Raw genomic sequence first — 21,155 nt, 5'->3', positions numbered from 1 at the left:
TAAGTAGCAAGTGGAGTTTCTTTTTTCTTGTCTATTTAAGCCGTATTTTAACTGGTCTGCAGATAACCCTCAAGCTCCATTCCAAAGTATTAGAAGTGCATGTGTTTAGAAGAAAATTAAAATTGTTGATTGCAATCAATTTAGTTTGAAATTCCATCACTGTATCAGTAAATTGGTGCTTTCGCTACTGAATAACTAAATCCCGAAGAGGGATGGCTTCTAAAGAGTCAGTCTCAGGCTAAAAGTTACAGCACTTTCCTCCTCTTGAGAGACAGATTTCAAGGTGGGAAGAGGAAATTGATGAAGACCAAAGACCCATTCACTTGAGGGGTTGGGTTCCACTCATCAATCCAGTCAGCCACACCTCTCTGCCTGGCAAGATGATGGAGCAGATCCTACTCGAAACCATGCTAAGGCACATGGATAACAAGGAGGTGATTGGGGACAGCCAACATGGCTTCACCAAGGGCAAATCGTGCCTGACCAGCTTCGTATCCTTCTGTGATGGGGTTACAGTGTTGGTGCACAAAGGGCGGACAACTGACATCGTCTACTGGACGTGTGCAAGGCATTTGACACTGTCCCGCATGATGTCCTTGTCTCTAAATTGGAAGGACATGGATTTGACAGATGGACCACTCGATGGGTAAGGAACTGACTCGATGGACACACTCAAAGAATTACAGTCAATGGCTCGATGTCCAGATGGAGACCAGTGACGAGTGGTGTGTCTCAGGGGTCAGTACTAGGGCTGGTGCTGTTCAATATCTTTGTCAGCAACGTGGACAGAGGGACTGAGTGCACCCTCAGCAACTTTGCCAACGACACCAAGCTGTGTGGTGTGGTTGACACGTTGGAGGAAAGGGATGCCATTCAGCGGGACCTTGACAGGCTGGAGAGGTGGGCCTGCGTGAACTGCATGAAGTCCAACAAGGCCAAGTGCAAGGTCCTGCACGTGGGTCGGGATAATCCCAAACACAAGTACAGGCTGGATGGAGAGTGGCTCGAGAGCAGCCCTGAGGAGAAGGACTTGGGGGTACTGGTGGGTGAGAAGCTCAACATGAGCCAGCAATGTGCGCTTGCAGCCCAGAAAGCCAGCTGTATCCTGGGCTGCATCAAGAGAAGCGTGGCCAGCAGGTCAAGGTGATTCTGCCCTTTTACTCCGCTCTCGTGAGACCCCACCTGGAGTACTGCGTCCAGCTCCACCCCAACATAAGAAGGACATGGATGTGTTGGCACGGGTCCAGAGGAGGGCCATGAAGATGATCAGAGGGCTGGAGTACCTCTCCTGCGAGGACAGGCTGAGGGATTTGGGGCTGTTCAGCCTGGAGCAGAGAAGGCTCTGGGGTAACCTTATAGCAGCCTTCCAGTACCTAAAGGGGGCCTACAGGAAGGATGGAGAGGGACTTTTGACAAGGGTGTGTAGTGACAGGACAAGGTGGAATGGCTGTAAACTAAAAGAGGCTAGATTTAGATTAGATATAAGGAAGAAATTCTTCACCATGAGGGTGGTGAAACACTGGAACAGGTTGCCCAGAGAAACTGTGGATGCCCCCTCCCAGGAATAGTTCAAGGCCAGGTTGGATGGAGCTCTGAGTAACCTGGTCTAGTGGAAGATGTCCCTTCCAACCCTCACCATTCTATGATTCTATGATTCTGTTCTATGGCTGAATTTCTGTTCCAGGTTTCAACACAAATGCTCATCAGTACCTTTAATTGACATAATAGTAGAAAGTTACTCTTCATCTTGCAACTGGGATTGGCTGATAGTTCCCACTCCAGCTGCTCATAAGCTTAACTACCCATTTTCGTTGCAGCCAGCCCACTGATGCATCTTCAGCTCTTGTCTGTCTGACACCCTATCACAGCACTCCTGGCTTTTCCTTTCCCTGCCATGTACCCTGGGTTCCTGCTGGCTGGTGGGCTCATCCACCACTCCAATATGTTGAAGATTTCCCCCTTGAAAGTTTACAGTCTCTGGTGGACAGACATGTTTCAGACACATGCCAGACTTCTTGGTTCCTTTTTGTGTGAAATCAAAAGGTATTTCCTCTTTGGCAGTACTTGGCTAACAGTGACGACTCTGATTTCAGGTGTGTGAGAGAGAGTCCACAGCCTGGACGTGGTGAAATGCTCTTTGCACTTCAGTCATTATAAAGCAGATTGTGCTTTATTAGCATCAGCCTGCAACCCTGTTGCTTGGCAATTACGAACAGTGTTCAGTTGTTGCTGTTGAAAATTGTGCTGTAACTTTGCAGTGAAGTAACGTCACCAGATGCAGAAACTTTGCATGGGTGGCAAACCAAATTGCAAAGATTTTGTCCTTTGAAATCAAGTGGACAATGTAATTAATATCTTGTGGGCATATATGATAACTATTGCTAGATGGTTAGCTTCACTAATCTTATCATCTGTCACAGCCCTTTAGCTACTTGATATTTTCGTTAATACCGTGATATTTCAAAAATTAGTCTTCTAAATCTCTGGACAGAAATTGTAGTTGCTAAAGTTGCCAGCCAAGCCTACCAGACCTGTTGGAACAGGATGGAAGAAACAAAGCCCTTTTCCTCATGAACGACTATGGGCTGTCTTCATTCATCACTTAGCTTGCAGCCCAGGGCTTGGAGTATATCAGCCCATTACTGTTACATTTCTGTAATTAATGGTGGAAGTGCAGTCACTAAGTGACATTGCTGTGTTGGCAGTGTGAAAAGCAAAACCTGAGGAGAGGGCTTACATAAAACATCAGTGGAAGTGCGCCCAGGTTGAGAGTCTCACGGCAAAACTTGGATAAGAAGCTGCTTGTGGGCGGATTTGGGGAATCAAATTGTTCTCTGAGTCTCACCCTAGTAATCCCCACCCCCGCCCCACGAAATCAGTGTGGTGGTTTGGGTGCAACTGAAAGCACAGCTGGAGCTTTGCCCTCTCATGGAGAGGTTGCCAGCTCCTGGTTTCAGGCCCCCCAGGGTGGATGTACAGCAGCCGCACTGACATCACTTTGCACTTCCCAGCTAATCCATACTTGCAACTCACTCAATTTCATCTCTAAATACATTATCAATGATGGAAAATAGCGTACTGGGCAGGCTTGTTGATTAGTCAGTGGGTGGTTTAGTGGCAAGACGTTTTCAGTGGCTGGTCGTACATACAGCCACTGTGTTTCAGATGAAGTGGTGTGGGTTGTGGCTTTGGGTGTATTCATGAGATAGTCTTAATATTTCATCTATATTTCTGCAGTTTGGGATTGTGTGCCTTCAAGTACGGGAGTGTGAATGTGCAGTTTAGATAATTATTGTACTTCCAGTTGGCCTCTGTTAGGGAAAGTCTGCAGCTGATTACAAGCTAGTAGAAATAAATTTTGCCAATTAATTTTGATTTATTTTGCTGATCTGAAAAATGAATTTACAGTCTATAGCTCTAGTTCCACAGTAAAACTGCTAATTACATATGTGATGCTAACTTTAAAGGCAGAAATTTTGAGAGCCATCCCTCTTCTACCCCATTTTGAGCACTGAACTTTTGGATTTATGCTTAAGGATTTTCATTTATGCTTTAGGGATTATTACACCATATAAAGGTGATCTCAGTCTTTTTCTGACTTTCTTTGGTCTTGAACTATAGATTTCTGTTTCACATATGCATACCTAGACTTCGGTTGTTCCCGTTAGGCAGGAACATTGCAGAAATGCTCTGCTTCAGTCCACCACCTTTCTTGAATGACTTTTAAGGGAGAAAAGAAATAGGAGTGTTATTCTTACTGTTTTGTCATGGCTCTCACAGTACTGGATTTTTCTCTTTAAAGCCATAGGTATTGGAGTCTGGTGATGATGTCAGATGTAATTTTAGAATGAAAAAAATCTGAAGAAAAACTTGAGAATCTGAGCCAGACCCCAGAGGGCCAAGGAACAATGAAAAAAGATGTAGATTTGTTTTTCTTCTGTTTGTTACATCGTGATTCTTTTTTAATTCAGTTTCATGATTTGGGAGCATTTGACTGTGGCAGCGGTGTGTGAGGGTGCAGAGCTGGTCCTGCTCTGCCAGCCTGGGAGACAGCCCTGGCATGGCGCCACAGGGAGCAGAGGGGAGCAGCCAGATACCAAGACTTGCTGAGCTGCATTTCCTTTCCCAGGACATTTGTGGAAGGGTGCAGCTACTTGCAGTTTGGTACCCAGTTGTTTCTGTGGCTCTGACCATTCACATGCCGTGAGGCAGACCAGTTTCTCTACATTGTAGAGTAGGCTGACAACCTTCTCCCTAACCCTCTAGAAACTGGTCATTTGATATGATAAAAGAAGCAGTCGTCTGCCTTTCCAGGTTAGGTTCAACAGAAGGAGGAGATATGGTCCCTTGGTGTGTGTTTCTCAGGCATACTTGCCCCAGGAGCCCCACAGCAGACCCTGGCCCCAGTACATGTGCTTCCTCGCTGGGTGCGTGGGCTCTCACTGCAGAGCAGGGATGTAAGGGTCTGGTGATACAGAAGCTGCAGGCAAAAACGAAAATTTGCAGAGAGAGCCTCTGTGCCACAGGGATCTGCCAGACCTCTGCCCTAGAGCAGCAGATTTGTTCATTTCCTTGTGCTGCTTGTCCTGCACACACAGTGTCCTGTAGAAAACAGCGATGCACAGTGAGCAGGCTGCCTGCAATAATCTCCACTTGACGTTATTTTCCACGTAACAAATTACAGCGTGTTCCAGGTTGTATCTGTCGCCCTGCACTCTCCTACAGTTTTGAGGAACAGCGGTAACTTTTGAGACAGGTTACAGGGTAAAAAAATAGACTGACTTGGTCCTATGCACATAAGAAGGGTCTCCCAAGAGAAACACTCTGTCAGCATTTCCTTCTCTTTTGAAAGACTTTTATAGCTGAGTGGCCACAAAAGAAGGGCTGCTGTAGTGGTTTCTTAGCCAGCTAAGCTCTAAGCCTGGGGATTTTCCATCAACTCCCAAAGTTCGCAGAGCTGAAAATTTGCAAGTGGCTCATTTTCATATAAAAGACACCGTGACCTCAACAGCCAGAACACAGAGGAGCAAAACTGATCAATCTTCGTGAAATCCAGACTGGGAGGAAAACCCTCGCTGTCCAAGCTTAACTTGCCAGTCTTGACATTCATTGGTAGTCGAGATTCAGAGGCTGTGAGGTGTAACGGGGCACCCACTTCAGGATCTTCAGATGCTGAAAACCAAAAAGCTTTAGATGCTGAAAGCCAAACGTGAATGAGGTTGAGGTTACAAGGAGGGATATACTTATTGTATTTGCTGCTTGTCCTCATCTCATTGTGTGCTTTACTCTGGAGACATTTCATTGGCTAGGTAAAAGTATAAGAGTGAGATTGGCTGAATAAAGATATAAAGATATATGAAGGTGTATTTTATCATCTTGACTAAATACTTCTGTAGTTCGATTGAATGTTTTAATCCCTGATTGCAGTCACCGTGTAAAATGTGTGTTTTTGCAATTGTTCATCAAGTCATACATATGTCAGAAATGTCAGCCATATACATCTGTGGTGTATTTCATTAGCTGGATTTGACATTTATTAACTGGATGAGAGATTTGTCTCCCAGACCATAGCATACTGAGTCTCAGATATTTTTCCCAGTAATGTCGTCACATATTTCCTTTGCCCAACAAATAAAATGTAACAGGGAATAAATAAATTCATAAGAAATTATTTTTTTTAACTCTTGCTGCTCATTCTGAGACTCAGCAGGCCTGGTTTTTTTTTGTGTTCCAACCAGATGGAAGAAGTTCTCCTGAAGGCAGAAGCCTTTGACTTGAAAAGCATGGGTTTCTACCTCCTTAAAAATTCAGAATTGGAAAGAAAGGAGTATTTCTGCATTTAGTGTAGAGGTGAACCTATAGAATCACTTCTACCCCTGCAAGTTACTTGTGTTGCAGTCTTGGTCTGCACAGGACATCCGTTGGCATCTAAGAAAAAAAGGCAAGAAATCACACTTTCAGCAAAATATTTGCATTTCGTCACACAGAATGTTGTTGTGTGACCTGATTTATTCAGTAAACTACTTGCTCTGAGAGTCTGAATGCTGGAAATACAACAGCGAGAAAGAATAACTTTGACTCTGATCTTTAGTTTATGAATAGCACCAGTGTTTTACCACCTGGAAATACAGCAGGTGAAACATTCTTCTGGCTAAATAGTGGATGTTGTAATGCGATCTGAGCAATGAAGATCCAAAGTATGCATTTCAGCTACAGAGACAGAGTGCGAGGCAAGACAGTGTGAAACATGCACTCTCAGGAAAGTGTCCAGTGTCAAAATTCAGGTAGAGCATGCACTTTCCTGTGTAAATTTGTGAGGTGAACTTCAGATGAGCACACTGTTCTGCTTCAACAGAGCACTGAAATGCACTGTCAACATCAAGCCCAACCATGGGCTTCACATGAAGAGCAGACCTAAGGACTTCATGAAAGATGAAATGAAATTAAACACATGAGGAAGCATGCTTTGCAATTAGGGCATTATTCAAGATCAAAAAACCCAACATGGTGCTTTTCTAGTGGTTGTAATCTCAGTGACATCACTACATTGTTTGTCATTTGACAATACATCTGTATCAGAAATACATACAGTATTTTTGCACCAAAATATGTAGCTAAATCAGTAATATATAAATGACAAATTGCACTGTTCATATTGTAATGGTTAAATTATGCCTTTCAGACTCTGTGCTGCTAACTGACTTCTATGAATGCTGATTTTGTATACAGAAACCCGCGTGTGTATGTAAAAGCATAATGGGAAAATAACATGATGAGGTTAAATGGGTAGTACTTATATTTAAGCTGAATGGGAAAAAAAGTAATCCATTGTGAAAACCTCCTTATCATGAGCCTAAGCATGGGAGCAGGATTGGGCCTTGAATTTATTCCTTTGTGTCAGTGAGAGTTTTGGCTAAATAAGAAATACAGATCCCAGGGAAGCAAGTAGTATAAATAAGAATAAAATAAGAAATTTTAAGTCTAAGAAATATTAAAGTATGAGAAAGTCAGAAGTAAATCAAATAACTCTGTAGCCAAAATTATTTCATAATCTTCTGGAGTTCATTGCCAAGCAAGTGCATTGTTGTAAGAAACCTGAGTGTGTAAAATGCACTTAGCCCTGAGCACAAGCTCAACCAACGATGAATTCTGAGAGAAAGTGATCAGGAATACCGTTGTACACAATAAGCGTTGGTTAAGACAGGGTGGTATTTATTGCAATTGCAGTACGAGCCATGTTGTTTTTCAGCTGTGTATAACATCTTCACAGCTCTCACCAGCAGCTGTCTCTGAGGAATTGGGTCTCTCAGTGCTTTGAGACTGTGACTTTTGAAAGCAGTTGAGCAGTTTGTGTCCTGGAGGAGACCATGCAGTTGGCTTTGAAATCTGCAGATCTGCCAAGTGCAGGGGGGCCCTGGATAGCAATGGGTTACGTTATTCCTGCAGCCATCAGAGCTGCAGGAGTGTCCACGGCCCACTGAATATATGCATGCCCCTCCTATTTATGTGTTTCTGGTGTATGAATGAGGGTGCATTGGCTTGCATGGCAGCTGTCACGCCCAGCAGGAGTTCACCTGCTCTGTCCCTCGCTTTCCTCATGATTTGTACTCTGGCTGTCAGATTCTGTGAGAGAGGTGCTTTCCTCACTGCGTCGCACTGGTGGTGGATCCGTGTGCCTGGGATGCAGAAAGCTCATGCTCCCGTCCCTGCCTTGTCTCCCGTTGCAAGCAGGAGCGCATATCAGCTGCTCTGGGGTGGCAAATCTCCCAGACTTTTTTTGTTCTGTGGTCTGTGCAGGGTAGTTATCATTCTGTCCTGGCAAACTTTTCCCAGCAAACATACCACCAAGGTTCATAAGGTCCAAGTTTAGTTTGGTTTCGACAGGGTTTTGCTGGGGAGGTCCTCGTTGTCTCAGGCTTAGCTGTCGTGTGTGATGGGCATAGGGCAGGCCAGCAGCAAGTGGAACCTAACAGCCACTCGAAAGGTTGTCAGAGATGAAAGTAACATGGTAATATTCTGAAATATTCTGTAATATTCTTCAAATAATTTTTTTCAGCATTAACTTGGTAATTAAACTTCTCAACAGGCTTCTCATTTTCCACAACAGCACTTGGGGAAAAATGGTAAGGCTGTTTTTTTCTCACTGGAAGGTGTTTAATTAATATATGCATTTTAGTTTAGACATATATTCTGTATAATAAAATACCTGAGCTCAGCATTTTTGACTCATTTAAAAAATATGATTGCACAGGTAGACAATTGCAGGAACACATTCTGTCGTTAATTAACAAAAATAAAAACCAATCTCCTGAAACATATCTTTCTGATCATCTCTTAGAGCCTTCCCTTTGTCACTTTCGCTTATGCTAGTTTTCTTTGGGTTTGTTTGACAGAAGTGAGAGCACCTTTCAGTACCAGCTACTCTCTCCGCCAAGGATGCCAAAGGACCTCTGCTTAGTGGGACTGTGACTGAGGTGTGCAAGGAGAGACAGACAGCCCTTGAGCTTAGTAGGTCCCAGGCTGTGAGGGTTGGTATGAATTTCTCAGCCTGTGGTTGAGCAGGACATTCCATAGGGAACAGGTTATCGCTCTTCAAAGGCCAGTATGTGGACTAAGTCATGAGGCATACAGATCTGGTGTGAGGTGAACACTCGCTTGGTCTTATCTCTAGCCCATCGATGCCCATAAAAATTGAAGACTATTATTTGCAGATTGCAGGGGAATCGCTGTGATTGAAGTATAAAACCACTGCAGGGGAAAAAAGTGTCAAATAACCTAAGTCAAGACCCTGTAACGAGGTCTGAAATTGTTAAAGTTCTGTTGATGAAAAGTTGTGCAGTAACTCTGGCTAGAGATTTGCTCACTAGCTTTTGGGGGTAATTAAATGTTTAAATGGAAAACATATTGCATGGAGGTATTGTTTACATTTAGAAAAAATGCACGGTGTAGGCATACCAATTATCGCTTGTTGCTCTGAATTGCTGTATATCTCTGTACAACTAATAATGTCTCTAGGGTTTTTTGGTTTTCTTTTCATTTCTGGATTTGGGGAATCTAAATTCCATTTTCAGATGTCAGCTAGTCACATGAAAGGAGCATCTCAAAGGCATTCAGGTGCTAAATCAACAACTAACTGGTTTTCTAAAAAGCTCCTGAACACCTTGGAAGTATAAAGTCTGGTCAACAGAAATCAGGGTGTTAGTCAGCTTAGTACTTTGGACAATTCCAGTATACGATTGCTTCGCCTTTAGCTACCTAAATGGCTTTGAAAACTGGTTGCTGGAAACTCTGTTGAAAGTCAGTAATTGTACAGGTTGCAGGGTGCAGGAAAAGGCTTTCAGTCTCCAAGAGGATCCCTTGAGCAGCACTCAGTTGTACTGGAGATTGGAGTCAGAGTTAAGGAGATGGGAAACGAAGCTGACTTTACAGCAGCACTTCCTTCCCCTCTTCCCACTTTCCACCTTGGTTTATTTCCCACAGCACTGAAAAGAAAGAATGGAAAATGAGGTGGCTGTCTCTATCACATGGTTATTTATTCCCAAGATTTGATAGTGAGAAGCCAAATCTAACTTAAAACAATCTTCAATTTATATCATTTTGAGGGAAATAATACAGGTTTGACAGAATTGTCAGCTGCTGTTATGAATACTTCTTTGAGCTACAGCTTCAGTTAGAAACTTTCTGAACTGAAGCCATTCCCACACAGCTCCTCTCATTTCTGAGTGTTGCTTAGGATTTGTTTAGATTTGGTTTCTTAGGCTGTCTTTCAAGGATGTGCTCTCATTTTTTGGTGCCCACAGCTTGGAAGGCCTGTGGCTGCCTTAATAAAAAAAAAGAAATAGCTGAAAACAATACCCATCAAGGGGAACATGTCCCACACAAAGTAGGGAGGAACACAAAAAGGGAGAAACAAATGGAAAAGAAACAAAAGAACCTCAGTCTCAGCCTTTGGCAAAGAAAGAACAATACATGACTGATTTGCTCCAACCGCTTGCGCAGGAGGACATGATTTGTCTTGTCCCTGTTTTGTTCTCATCAGAAGAAAAGCAACTGTTTTGCAGTATTTGCAGTCTCCACTGTAGAGGCTGTTGAGACTGGAATAGCAATGGGATTGCCTCCAGACGGAAATGCATTGACCAGCACTGTGTGGGAAAGCTTGAAAAGCTCCTTCTTGGGTGGTAAAGCACAAGGCAAAAACTTACGGGCTCATTCTTCATCCTCTGATATAAAAGTGGAACTACCCTGTTACACAGGGTTGCTCTTTCCAGGACTGTCCATGTTGTCATGTGCTTGTGGTGCTTTGGTCCATGAAGTTCACTTGTGCAATGGGGAGTGCACAAAGGTGCTATATCATCAGGTGAGAGTAAAATGATTTGTGTTATCATTGGCCAGCAATGCCATTCCTGTCTATATTGATGGTAAATTCTCACCTCATTTTGCATACTGTATCTGCTCAATTCAGGAATGGACAAATTTCTACAGTGGATATCAGTAGTAACTTTTCTGATACCTAAAAATGGCTGGTACTGTACCTATTAAAAATCCTTGATCAAATAAGCATCTAATAAACCTTAAGGAGTATATTTCTTCCAGATCTTCCAACAAGTAGACATTGGCTTATGCTCTGTGATGTCCTTTTTCAAATACTAACCCTGTCTAATAAACCAGCAGGTGTTCCATGTATGGTGTGTAGCAGCTTCCCTGACATTAACAGCAACATATTCATATCCTTTTGTGGCCAAAACAATCAGGACCCAGACAGCAGAGGAGAACAGGGATCAGAAGCAGATGAAAGGCCAGAGGCTCACAGCTTGCCGGCACCCCCAGCCGTTGCAGCAGAGAGCTGACGCTCATCTGTCCGGGCAGACAATGACGTGAAACAGTGTTAGCATCATCAGAGTAGCGATAGCGTCCTGCACCCAGTGTAAGGGCTGGGCTTTGCCTTTGGTAACGCCCTGAGGGCTCTGAATCCCCACTGCATTCACACTGTGCCTGGAGAAGCGACTGTTGCCCCGCCCCTCTGCAGCAGGGGAGGGGCAGAGGCATGTTCACCATCCTTCAGCTTCTGCAGCCCATGGCTGACTACAGGTGTAAACTGCCTTGGACTTCCAGTCACATCAATCCTCTGGCCACCACTGGGGAGGCTGGATTTGTGGACTGGTCGCCTTCAGCTGCCGCAGCCAGCCCCAGCAGGCATCACACCTGGAGCCCAAAAGCTCTGCGCTCAACTCCACTTTGCAGGAAGGGTCCTTTCAGTCTTGTGCCTAACCCTGAGAGGAGAGATGAGGTGCATGTTTTCAGTGAGGTGTGGTTTCAGACACAGTAATTCAGAGTTCTCACTCTGAAGGTGTGGTGTACGAGCAGAGACTTAAGCCTCAAATTCACACGGTCCTTCTTGGGGAATGTGTTTCTTTTTTGTCGTAGCTTTTGCTTCTGGAGAGGAAGCACAAGCCTTTTGCGTTCCTTGCAGATGCAGTGAATCCTTCTGAAAGTTAATCTAAATTCAGCTGTTTGGAGCAATTCTTGTTTTACTAGAAGGTGACTATTTCCCAGCTCATTGAACTCTTGCGTTATGCATTCTTATATGGCACGTTTCCTTGCTGGCATTGGTTTCACATGTTTATCACAACGTTGTATTGCACTTTAAGGTTATACATTTTTGCCTCTTTTAATGGCAGCATTTTAGAGAACCCTGAAATTGTACCACACTGACGAGTAAACACAGTGCAAAATAAAGTATGTCTTTCAGAAATGAGGAAGAAGAGAAAAGTTTCAACTTGTCTTTGCAGTGACAGCTTTCCTCTAGAGGCCCAATCCAGAATTGATTTCCCGGTTTAATCAACGTGAGTCTTTCCAGCCTGTTGATCTCTGTGTGCTTTGAGTTTGGCCTCAACATCTGAAACAGGACTGTGGTAAATGGCAACATTAAACTAACTGGTAAGAGATTTATCTGGGACTGATAAATTTTCTTGACTGAAAGATAAGGTGGTTTCAAGATAGAACAAAGCATGCAGGTGTTCATTGCTCCTGCAGAAGACAGCTTTGTCATCTCAACTTTGCAGCTTGTGTTCATTGGCAGAATATGTACACAGAAATATGTAGAACATTTTCTGTGGGAAACACACAGAAAAGCATCAGGTATTTTTCTTAACAATGGAGAGAAAGTGTACAGAGAAATCTTTGAGTTTTATTTATTTTGGTCTAGTCTTGGGACAGACTCTCTGCCTGAGCGTGTGGTATTTATTTTTCATCATATATAAAAGTCTGTGCCCACCTACAGTGAGTTCTTTGCCTCATCAAACCAGTTGTCTCATTCAAATGTTCATAAAAGCTTGTGAGAAACATTTTGTTACTCCTCTGACCTTCCTCTGTGGGTATACTGTATATAAGCATACATGTTAAAATCCACAGTATTTGTTATCTAAACCATCTCAAGAGCTGTCTTCCTGAAACTTCGATTCTTCCATGACTGCAGCGAAAGGCTGTGCTGGAGACATTTGAATGGCTGTGAGACTAGTCTGCCCTGTGATAGAGAAGTACAGCAGCAGACTGCAGAAAAGTTGTGTCAGAATAGTTCCTTGAATTTCTATCCTCTTACAGAGGGCTTTTTTAGATATCCCCATCAGAAAGATGAGACAAATTCAGGGAAGTGCTAAGAACAAAGCTACTGCAGAAACATACCTTGATGCTGGGTGTTTTCATTTTTGAGAAAGAAGGGCAGTCATTTAAATGGAAATGCAGTCTAAAGAAGGATAGCAATCCTGGTTGAAGTCTTTCCTAGATCTCCACGCTCTTTTAATTAGAAAAGGGAATTTTAGTTTACAAGCTTGGGTATAAAACCCTCTGTGGTCACAAGCTGCCCATCATTCCTTGCGCTGCTTTCTGCTGGCAGATCCTTAGGACCCCTGTCCGTGCTGAGCTGGGCTTGGGAGTTTTGCGCGGCGTGTGAACTGCCTGGGTACGTAGATCAAAGCTTACCTGAACACATTTGAGCCAAAACAAACAAGCACTGTTTTCTTTGTGTCTCAGGTTCTGTGATGGGACAATCTTTATCTAACCTCATCTGTGACAAACCTCATTGTCTTTGACAAGGGTGTATTTGGAATTAGCTTTTGGGTTGTTGCTTTTAAGTAAACTAACAAGCTGTTTAATACTTTGCAAGCTAAGCATTTCTGCATCCTGATACTCCTGAATTATTGAGGTTCTTGGTGTGTGGTGTTAAGTTGTACAAGATGTAGGATGGCTGTAGATAAAACTGCACTTTTGGGCAGCTAGCACTCAGTCTGATGCACAGAAGGTGATGGTTTGATTCGTAGGAGATGAAAGCTTCTTCTGCCCTCCTGTTAAACCAATTGAAAGGTAATGGAGCAAAACATCAGGGAAAAATAGTGTAAAGACTTATGAAATGCACACTGTACCCATGAATCAAAAAAATATAAATTATATGAATATATTTAGTTTCTTAATGTGGTGCTCTCTTACAGCAAAATTACAGAACAAAGGAAAGGCAATGCACACTCTTTAACGGTGTGCTTGTGACCTTTAGCAGGCAGCTGCTCTGTATGGACAGAATTCACTGTACGTCTTCAGGCTTTGCTACAGAGAATACCTCCTGTGTTGCAAACATGGAGGAAATATTCTTGTCTCTAGGTGTTGTTCAAGCCACTAAGCATGTTGTTAAGGGTGACACTGTCCTGCACATGGCATCATAAATATAAACTCTGAGAGACAATTGCTAATAAAACTCATTAGACAGGAGAAAACTGAACCAACATCACAAAGATGAAGCAGATAAATCATGCTCAGAAAATAGGGAAACTGCAGGGAAAATACAAAAGCCTTTGATTTGCATGTATCCAAGCAGTGACCGGAGAGGGCTCCAGTAAGAAGTGTCACTCTGTGATACAGTGACATGTACAAATCTCCCTCTCCCAGACAAAGAGAAAGAGGGAGAGGGTGGGGGAGGAAAAAGGGATAAAAGACAAAAGAGTAGGCCTGTTGGCCATTTACTCCAATTAAACCAATATTTTGCAGCTGTACTGCTCCAAAGTTCAAGTAATTAAAGTCACTTACCTAGGTTATGCCCTCCCTGACTGCGTGACTTCAGGATTTGGATTCAGGGAGCAAAAGGATTTGGGCAAGTAGGCTTTGCTTTTGATACATTACCTGACTTGCTAAAAGCAGCAGTGTTTGATTAAGGATCTCTTTAATTGCCTTTCACGAGGCCAATGTGTTCAAGCTTTCTCTCTTTTCTGCATTTCATCCTGACAGCCAGCTAATTGAATATCCAGGTGGGGTTGGAAAGGGAATTTTATCCTCACTCTTCTGGAGCCTCAGTGAAGAGAACTGGAGGTCATCATGGCAGGGCCTTGTGTCTGTGGCTTTAACTGTTTGTTGATTTGGTTTTAGAGCTTTTAAACTGATGTTTATTGCTTCTCTGGATGTTCGGTAGGGAAGTCCTCTTGAATCATTGATGGCATTTCATAGTGGTCATAATTATAAAATGTGTTGTATCTTTGGGGAGTGAGAAAGATCAATAGAGTACAAGACAACTGAAGGTCAAAAAGCTCTGCTGGGTCACTGTTTTTTTCTGTACCCATCCGTGCCCCCCACCTCCAGACCCTAACTGCTGCTTGTGCTGCTGGACATAGGAGGAGAAGAATTATTTGGATGTTGAGATAAGGGAAATGTAACAGCAGTGCTTCTGATTATCAAAGGAACTGGATATTTAAGAGATACCATGATTTTCATTGGTTGCTGAAAAGCAGAGGAGCCATTCTGTAGATTTTCTTTGTATGAGGAGTATTACTGTAACAGCACCAACCTTACTGAAGATGAGAAGGCCCAGCATAAACCAAATGGTGGGTTCTAGCATAAAAATACTGCTGTATGCAGAACTTTTGCTCTGCCAAATGCTTTTTACATTGACGACTATTTGCAGTAGCATAGAAATTAAATTGCAGAATCCTTCTTTGATGATTATAATTTTGTTCAGTCTGGAAGAGATTTTCTGAGCAATTACTTCAACTCACAGCATCAGATCAGGATGTAAAGTTTGTCAAAAGTCAGTTGTATTCAAATCTTGGGGTTTGGTTTAAACTTCTGTAACTTCATTAGATCTTGCTTACAACTTTGCGATTCTTAAGGTTGAGTTGTAACTTTCATCGTCCACATCCTTTCCACTTGCACATGCTTATTACTGGATAAATTTCTTAGGAGTCAAATTTGGTAGCCTTTGGATAAGAATGAGGACAATGATCGGTAGAGCAATGTGCTGATATGCAGGTATCTTGCATAGGCTTGTGTATGAGATTGGCATCCAGTTCTTCATCTGATGATAGCCTTGAAGGAGGGGTTTCTCCATCAAAATGCAAAGTGAGAGGAAGGTCCTAGTGCCTTTACCACTTTGTACAACCAGAATAATGCAGCCTTTACTGATTTTTTCCATCTTTAATACAACTCTTACCCTTCAAAAGTTCCAGGGTAATAGCTGCAATTCTAAATGCACAGAAGTAAAGCTGTTCAAAAATAGAATTTCCTCCCATGGGAGCTTTCAGCATTTCAAAATTACTTTCTGCTTTAAAATCTGAATGTCAGTTAAAGCAGAGGGCACTTGACTCAATTTTGTTTCAAGTTTCGAATTGAAATGCTGAAACAGAAAAATGTGCATCTTCAATAAAATTTAAATAATTTGGTATTTTTAAGTGAAAAGCTTATTTGGGCAAATGTTTCAAAATTATAAGTAAGATTTTTGTGTGTGTGTGTGTGTGTTTTGGGGAGAGAGCAGGTTTTTTCCACTTTGAAATGTTAAATTTGATTCTTTGTTTTAGAAGGCCAAAAGGTAACTGGAAATCAACATTTTCCTGCTGCCGAATCTTTGAAACTTTATTTTACACAATTAACATTTTTCAGTCAAACTTTTTGACTGGCTTTATGCTGAAGTTGTTGCTGTGGAAGTCAAAATTCTGAGTGTCCTGACTTCTGTTCAGTTACTGTTTGGCACGTTTTCTTTCATTCCTACACCTGTTTCCATTAATTTTCATGTTGAACTTAAGTGTGAAGGGAAGGGCCTCTAAAAGACAAAAGTGGTTGTATGTAACTGCAAGCAATATCCAACAAGTCCAAACCTTCTTGGACTAAAGGGTGAAACTCCACTGAAGTCAATGGAGCTTTAAATATTGGCACCAACAGAAAATTTGTCCCATGGTGTGCAATTGCATTGTCACATCTTGAATGCTCTTCATTGTCATGATAGACGTTACTAAAGGAGTCTCTTTTCAAGCACTTACGCATTTATTATTTTCAAAACCCATTTCATCAGAGAGGTCAAAAGCTCTTCTCATCACCATAGGGAGCCCATGGGAATTTTGGCATTCTGAAGTACAGCAGGTGTCCAACTGCGTTAAAATGTTAACGCCTTTTTTTTTTCTAAAGAGAAAAAAAAAAGCTTTGGTTTTGTAATGAATTAAAACTGGTGCAATCTAATTATGTTTTGATTGGAACTAAAAATGTTCCAGCAGGAAAAATCTCCCATTAAAATCAGATTGCTTCCAACTAATCCATAAAAGAAATTCCCCTAATGAAAAGCCCCTATCCCTGGTTGCTTTGTGTCACTAGTGTGATGCTATAATACCATTTGTATACCTTGTTTCTGGCAGTTTTTGGTATTATCCATGCAGAAAATAGATTGAAGATCTCCTTTAAAAGGCAAATATTTTCTCCTGCTTGGCTGTACTGTAAAGCTGGAGTTTTTCCTCCTTGCCTATTATGATATTTTTCCTTAAAGGCGGAGAACAATGCAATTATTTGCATTTATTTGCATGTGTTACTTTAGATCCCCGAGGTCCAAACAGGACCTCCCTGTGTGAAGCACTGTGGGACTCCGCAGCTGCAAATAACCCCTGACTGAAGAGCTTTTGGGCTATTGCCCCGCTCCTGTAACCTGGAGCTAGCGGGTTGGCCTGTGGGCAGCTTACAGACCCGGGGCTTCACGCACAGGGTGAAGAATGGGGGAAGGACGCTCCGTTGTCCTGCCTGCACGGGTGGGGAGTCCTGGGGATTAAATCCCTTGCCCTGGCTCACGCAGGAGATCTGTGGCTGATCCCGAGGTGGAAGCCAGATCTGCTGCATGACCCCCTCGGCCCCTGACCCATCCATCCTTCCTACATGGTGTCATGTTGGCCTCCAGCGCAGAAACTTCCACCTGAGGAATTTTCCGTTGAGTTCTGCTGCTGATGAGTTTCTTTCTCACCAATAGGTGGAAACTGACAGCCCGGTTTCTCAGGTGACACAAGGAACGGTTCTGCCATCCCAAATGAGGCAGGAAAAACATCACGCAGAACAAGGAATTTTCCATAGGAAACAGTACCATAGCAACTGAAAAAGACGTTGAAGCACATTACACTTTCTCAGCTTGTTGCAACCTGTGCTTTGATAATACAGGACATCAGAAAAGTGAAGACTTGTTTTTTCTGTTTTTCTTTTCCTCACTTACTTCTTTGGCCAGGAGAGTGATTGCTTTAACTGGTGCTGCTTGATCATAATGAATTCATTGCAAAATTGTGTAACGTTTCCACATCCATCTCCGAAGTCTGTGCCAGAGCCTGTGTTCTGGCAAGCATTGTCATGCTATAGCTGGGGAGGGTGAGGGAACTACATCTGCAAGCTTCCATAAGAAATCACAAGCTTTTCAAATTGTAGGATAACTAACCAAATGGGATGCAGAAGTATTTCCAACAGGCTGGCAGCTGTGCAATATGTGGCATCAAAATAAAGCTGAGTCACTAAGAAGTGGTGATAAATAAGCTAGCAAAAGTTTCTGTCTTTTTTTCTAAGCATACCCTAAATGCGATTGTGTAGTGCAACAGAAAAAGCTTCATTGTGCAGAAACAAATGGCTGTGACATTGGTTTGGATATGGACAAATTCTTGCTGTACTAGGGATAGCATTTAATTAAAATGTTACATAAAATCTTTAAGGGAAGTCTTTGCAGGGCAGATGTCTAGCTTGTTGCTGAGCAGCTGTAACAGGCTGTTCAGGATGAAGAAATCTAAATTAACAGGACCTAAAATGCTTAAGTGAGATAACAAGAAAATATGATCAGCGCTACTAATCAACTGAGGTCTGGAGATTCCCTTTCTTTTGAACTGGAGCAGTTTAGTCATCTGCTTTTTCTTTTTTTCAGGATTCGTACTGCACCCTGCCCGTATTTAATCTCTCCCTTGTGTCCCTTCTCAAGCCCATAAGCAGTTCACTCTTGTGCTTCTTACTGGAGACAATAAACTCCATGGTGTGGATGATCATCCTCTCCTGTGTATCTGCAGCTATGAATTACTAGGTGGAAAGCTGCAGCATATAGCACATTTGCTATGTATGTACTGTCTTTTCAATCAAACTCACAACCTGTCCGATTTCTGAGGCATTTCTGAGGCAAGATGTACCTCTTTGCTGTGTGACTGCTTATTTAAGTGACAAGCCTGTCACTGATTTGGCAAAGTTCTGTCAGGCTCCTGCAGAGCTGGGCTTGAACTAAAAATGCTATGCTGGAGCAGGAGTTGTCATGTCTGTCCTTAACTAGGGCTTTCAGCAAGGTCCATATGTGAAAGCACAGTACATTTTGTGCAGTAGCAGGGATAATGCAGGTTCTCGAACCACTTGCTCCTAGCTGCCGTAGCTAGCTTTCAACTTGGTTAATTATGGGCAAAAATACCTTTTAAAATAGTCTTGGGAAGAGATGCTTAGCTAGAATAGCCCTCATTAGGATGAAATTTACCACTTTCCCAAATTTCCACACAACTGGCATTTCTGATGTCTGCTTTACACAGTATGAAGGAAAATTATTCCAGTAGCTCCTGTTCAGAAATCTTTATTTGTTTACGTTTATGAAGGTGTGGAAAGGGAGCTACAGCAAGTAGTTTAGAAGTGCTCTTTGTGGTATGTTAATCCCCGAGGGCCTGTTTATTTTTATGCGGGATGGTACATAAAAGACTGTAAGCTAACAACATACAGACTGGAGTAAGCAAAGAATTAGGGCAGTTAGCTAAGCAGCAGACCTTACATTTTCTTTTGTTCATGACAAGTCTTTTTTTTTCTTTTTCCCCTTAAATTAGAGGGTGCTGTGGGTTTTTAATTGCTTTCTTCAGCAGCTTCTCTTTGTGACTCTTAATCTAGAAGGACTCCACTGAGTTTCCTGGTTTACGTTTTGTGAGTGAGAGCAGGAGTAGTTTTGTGGCATGCAAGCTAACACTGAAGGCAATGCAAGAGAAACAGTGTTGTTGTAAGATGTTTTTTCTGAATGCATTTTTTTCATTCCAGTTGCTTTTATTTTTGACTGTGTTACAATGCACTTAAACTTTTAAGGAGGCCACAATCTGTAAAAATACAAGAAAGTATTTGTTGCAGCCAAATCCATATCTGAAGAGTTTCCACTTGAGATTTTGCAATTGAGAAGGTGATAGCAGCAAGGAGTTTGGGCCATTGTTTCCAAAATATACCAAATAAGAACTGTGATGAATACAAAACTTACACTTTATAACTTAGTGACACTGTCCAAAATAGAAAGTAATTAATATTTTTAAAAACGCCACTATTCTAAAACAGCTAGGCAAGCGTTTCTGGCCGTATTTTCTATGTGCAGAAAACAATGATAAAGGGATCCACTCAGCAGAAGCTTCCTAAGAGTTGTGTGCCAAAGTCCTGATGACAAACACCTTTTCATCTCTATGTATGTGTGTGTCTAGATTTCAGAAGCAAACACTGCCTCTCTGTAGTTTCTTTGTAAGGAAAAATGCAAATCAGTAATGGTTATTTTTGAAGTTAGAGCCTGTTATATTCTTGGAACTAGTGGCTGAATTACCATTCTCATATTGAATAAAATGTTGCAACAAGGGAAGAATAAATGTGACAGAAGCAATGGTGAAAGCAACACACTAGCCTAGAAGTTAATGAGAGTTGTAAGTGGAAAAACAGTGGAAAAACTACCCAATAAAACTTGAAATTGGTTTATAAATAATTATGTTAGGTTCTGATCCTTCCTCTTCTGCTTAAAAGTCTGATGAGAAGGGCAGGCTAGAAATACAGAGTCCTGGAAATTACTTGAGGACCATTTTGTGGATGTTGGACTACCAAAAGGCAAAGTAGCCCTCCAGCTCCGTAACAGACCAGTCCCTCCTAAAAGCAGGTCTGTACTTCGCCTCCTGGTGGTGGTGGTCTTGCAGGATGCAGCAGTTAACACTGCCTGTGAAGTGGTCCATTAATCTGCCCTGGTGACATCTTGTCTGTAGGGCTAACAATAACGCTTTGTGTATCTCAGTGTTTTAGTGAAGTGCAGACGGCATGCTTATCAATGGGCAACACCTGTTTCCTTAGCTGCAAGTGCCAGTTCCGAGCAACCTGAGACAAAAATTCAGCTGTTTCACTGGTCACAATGAAAATGATGGTGATTTTTAGTACTCCCTTTACTGATACACACATGGGGTATTCTGCCAATACAATTCAACAAACGTGGCAGCCATTTGTGTTGGTTACTGCTACTCAAAATGCTTTCCAAGTTTATGGGTGTGTAGGCAGCTAGTGTTTATTGCTCTGGAAGACAACTTGAACTTCAGAAGGAAGGGGAGAAAAGAACTTACATTTTGCCTATCTTTGTTCTGTGTAGACTACAGTTGCTGTAAATATCATGATGTACAGTAGTTGGAACAAAACAGTTTTGTTTTTTAAAAGCAATGGGCATATAGATGCTAGGTGAGAACAATACTTTTGTGGTCCATGCATTTTTGGTTTCTGGCAGAGACTGCCAGAATTGCATTTGCATTCACTTCAGTCTACAACAAATATTACGGAAGATTCAACTGTAAGCAATTCCCAAATATAAAGAGTGCAGAGAAGAAAGGTGATTATGATTTGTGGTGACTTCTATTAAGCTTTTACAGAATATCGTACATGTGTACTAGCTATCACCATAAAATTAACCGGTAATAATTGGTCAGAGCTGCCAACTCAGTCTGCTTATGTCTAGCACTCTTCTTTAGGTCGTGTTCATTATGCTGACACCCTATGTCAGATCTTGAATAAAGTTCATTCAGCCATTTCTGCCGTTCTTCTTCTTGTTTGCCCTGCTATGTGTGTGTGCTACCATCAGCGAGAGTTCACATCTC

The 21,155-nt window shown here is 42.2% G+C and overlaps 1 protein-coding gene across 3 annotated transcripts in view; it reads left to right on the top strand.

The window, feature by feature from the left end:
* Positions 1-21,155, top strand: part of NTRK2 (neurotrophic receptor tyrosine kinase 2) — a 212,830-nt gene that overhangs the window by 126,655 nt on the left and 65,020 nt on the right. The window contains exon 13 of one of the 3 annotated variants that reach the window (XM_075446958.1): positions 17,258-21,064. The exons of the other annotated variants lie outside the window; for them this stretch is intronic. Within the exon in view, the coding sequence (XP_075303073.1) occupies positions 17,258-17,268 (11 nt within the window). The 3' untranslated portion in view covers positions 17,269-21,064. Of the gene's footprint in view, positions 1-17,257; positions 21,065-21,155 lie in introns of those variants that run through there. 3 annotated transcript variants of the gene reach the window in all.

Source organism: Opisthocomus hoazin, chromosome Z (assembly GCF_030867145.1).
Source record: "Opisthocomus hoazin isolate bOpiHoa1 chromosome Z, bOpiHoa1.hap1, whole genome shotgun sequence".
Lineage (NCBI taxonomy): Eukaryota > Metazoa > Chordata > Aves > Opisthocomiformes > Opisthocomidae > Opisthocomus > Opisthocomus hoazin.
Note: the sequence above shows the minus strand (reverse complement) of the source record. Positions and strands in the feature narration are given on the sequence as shown.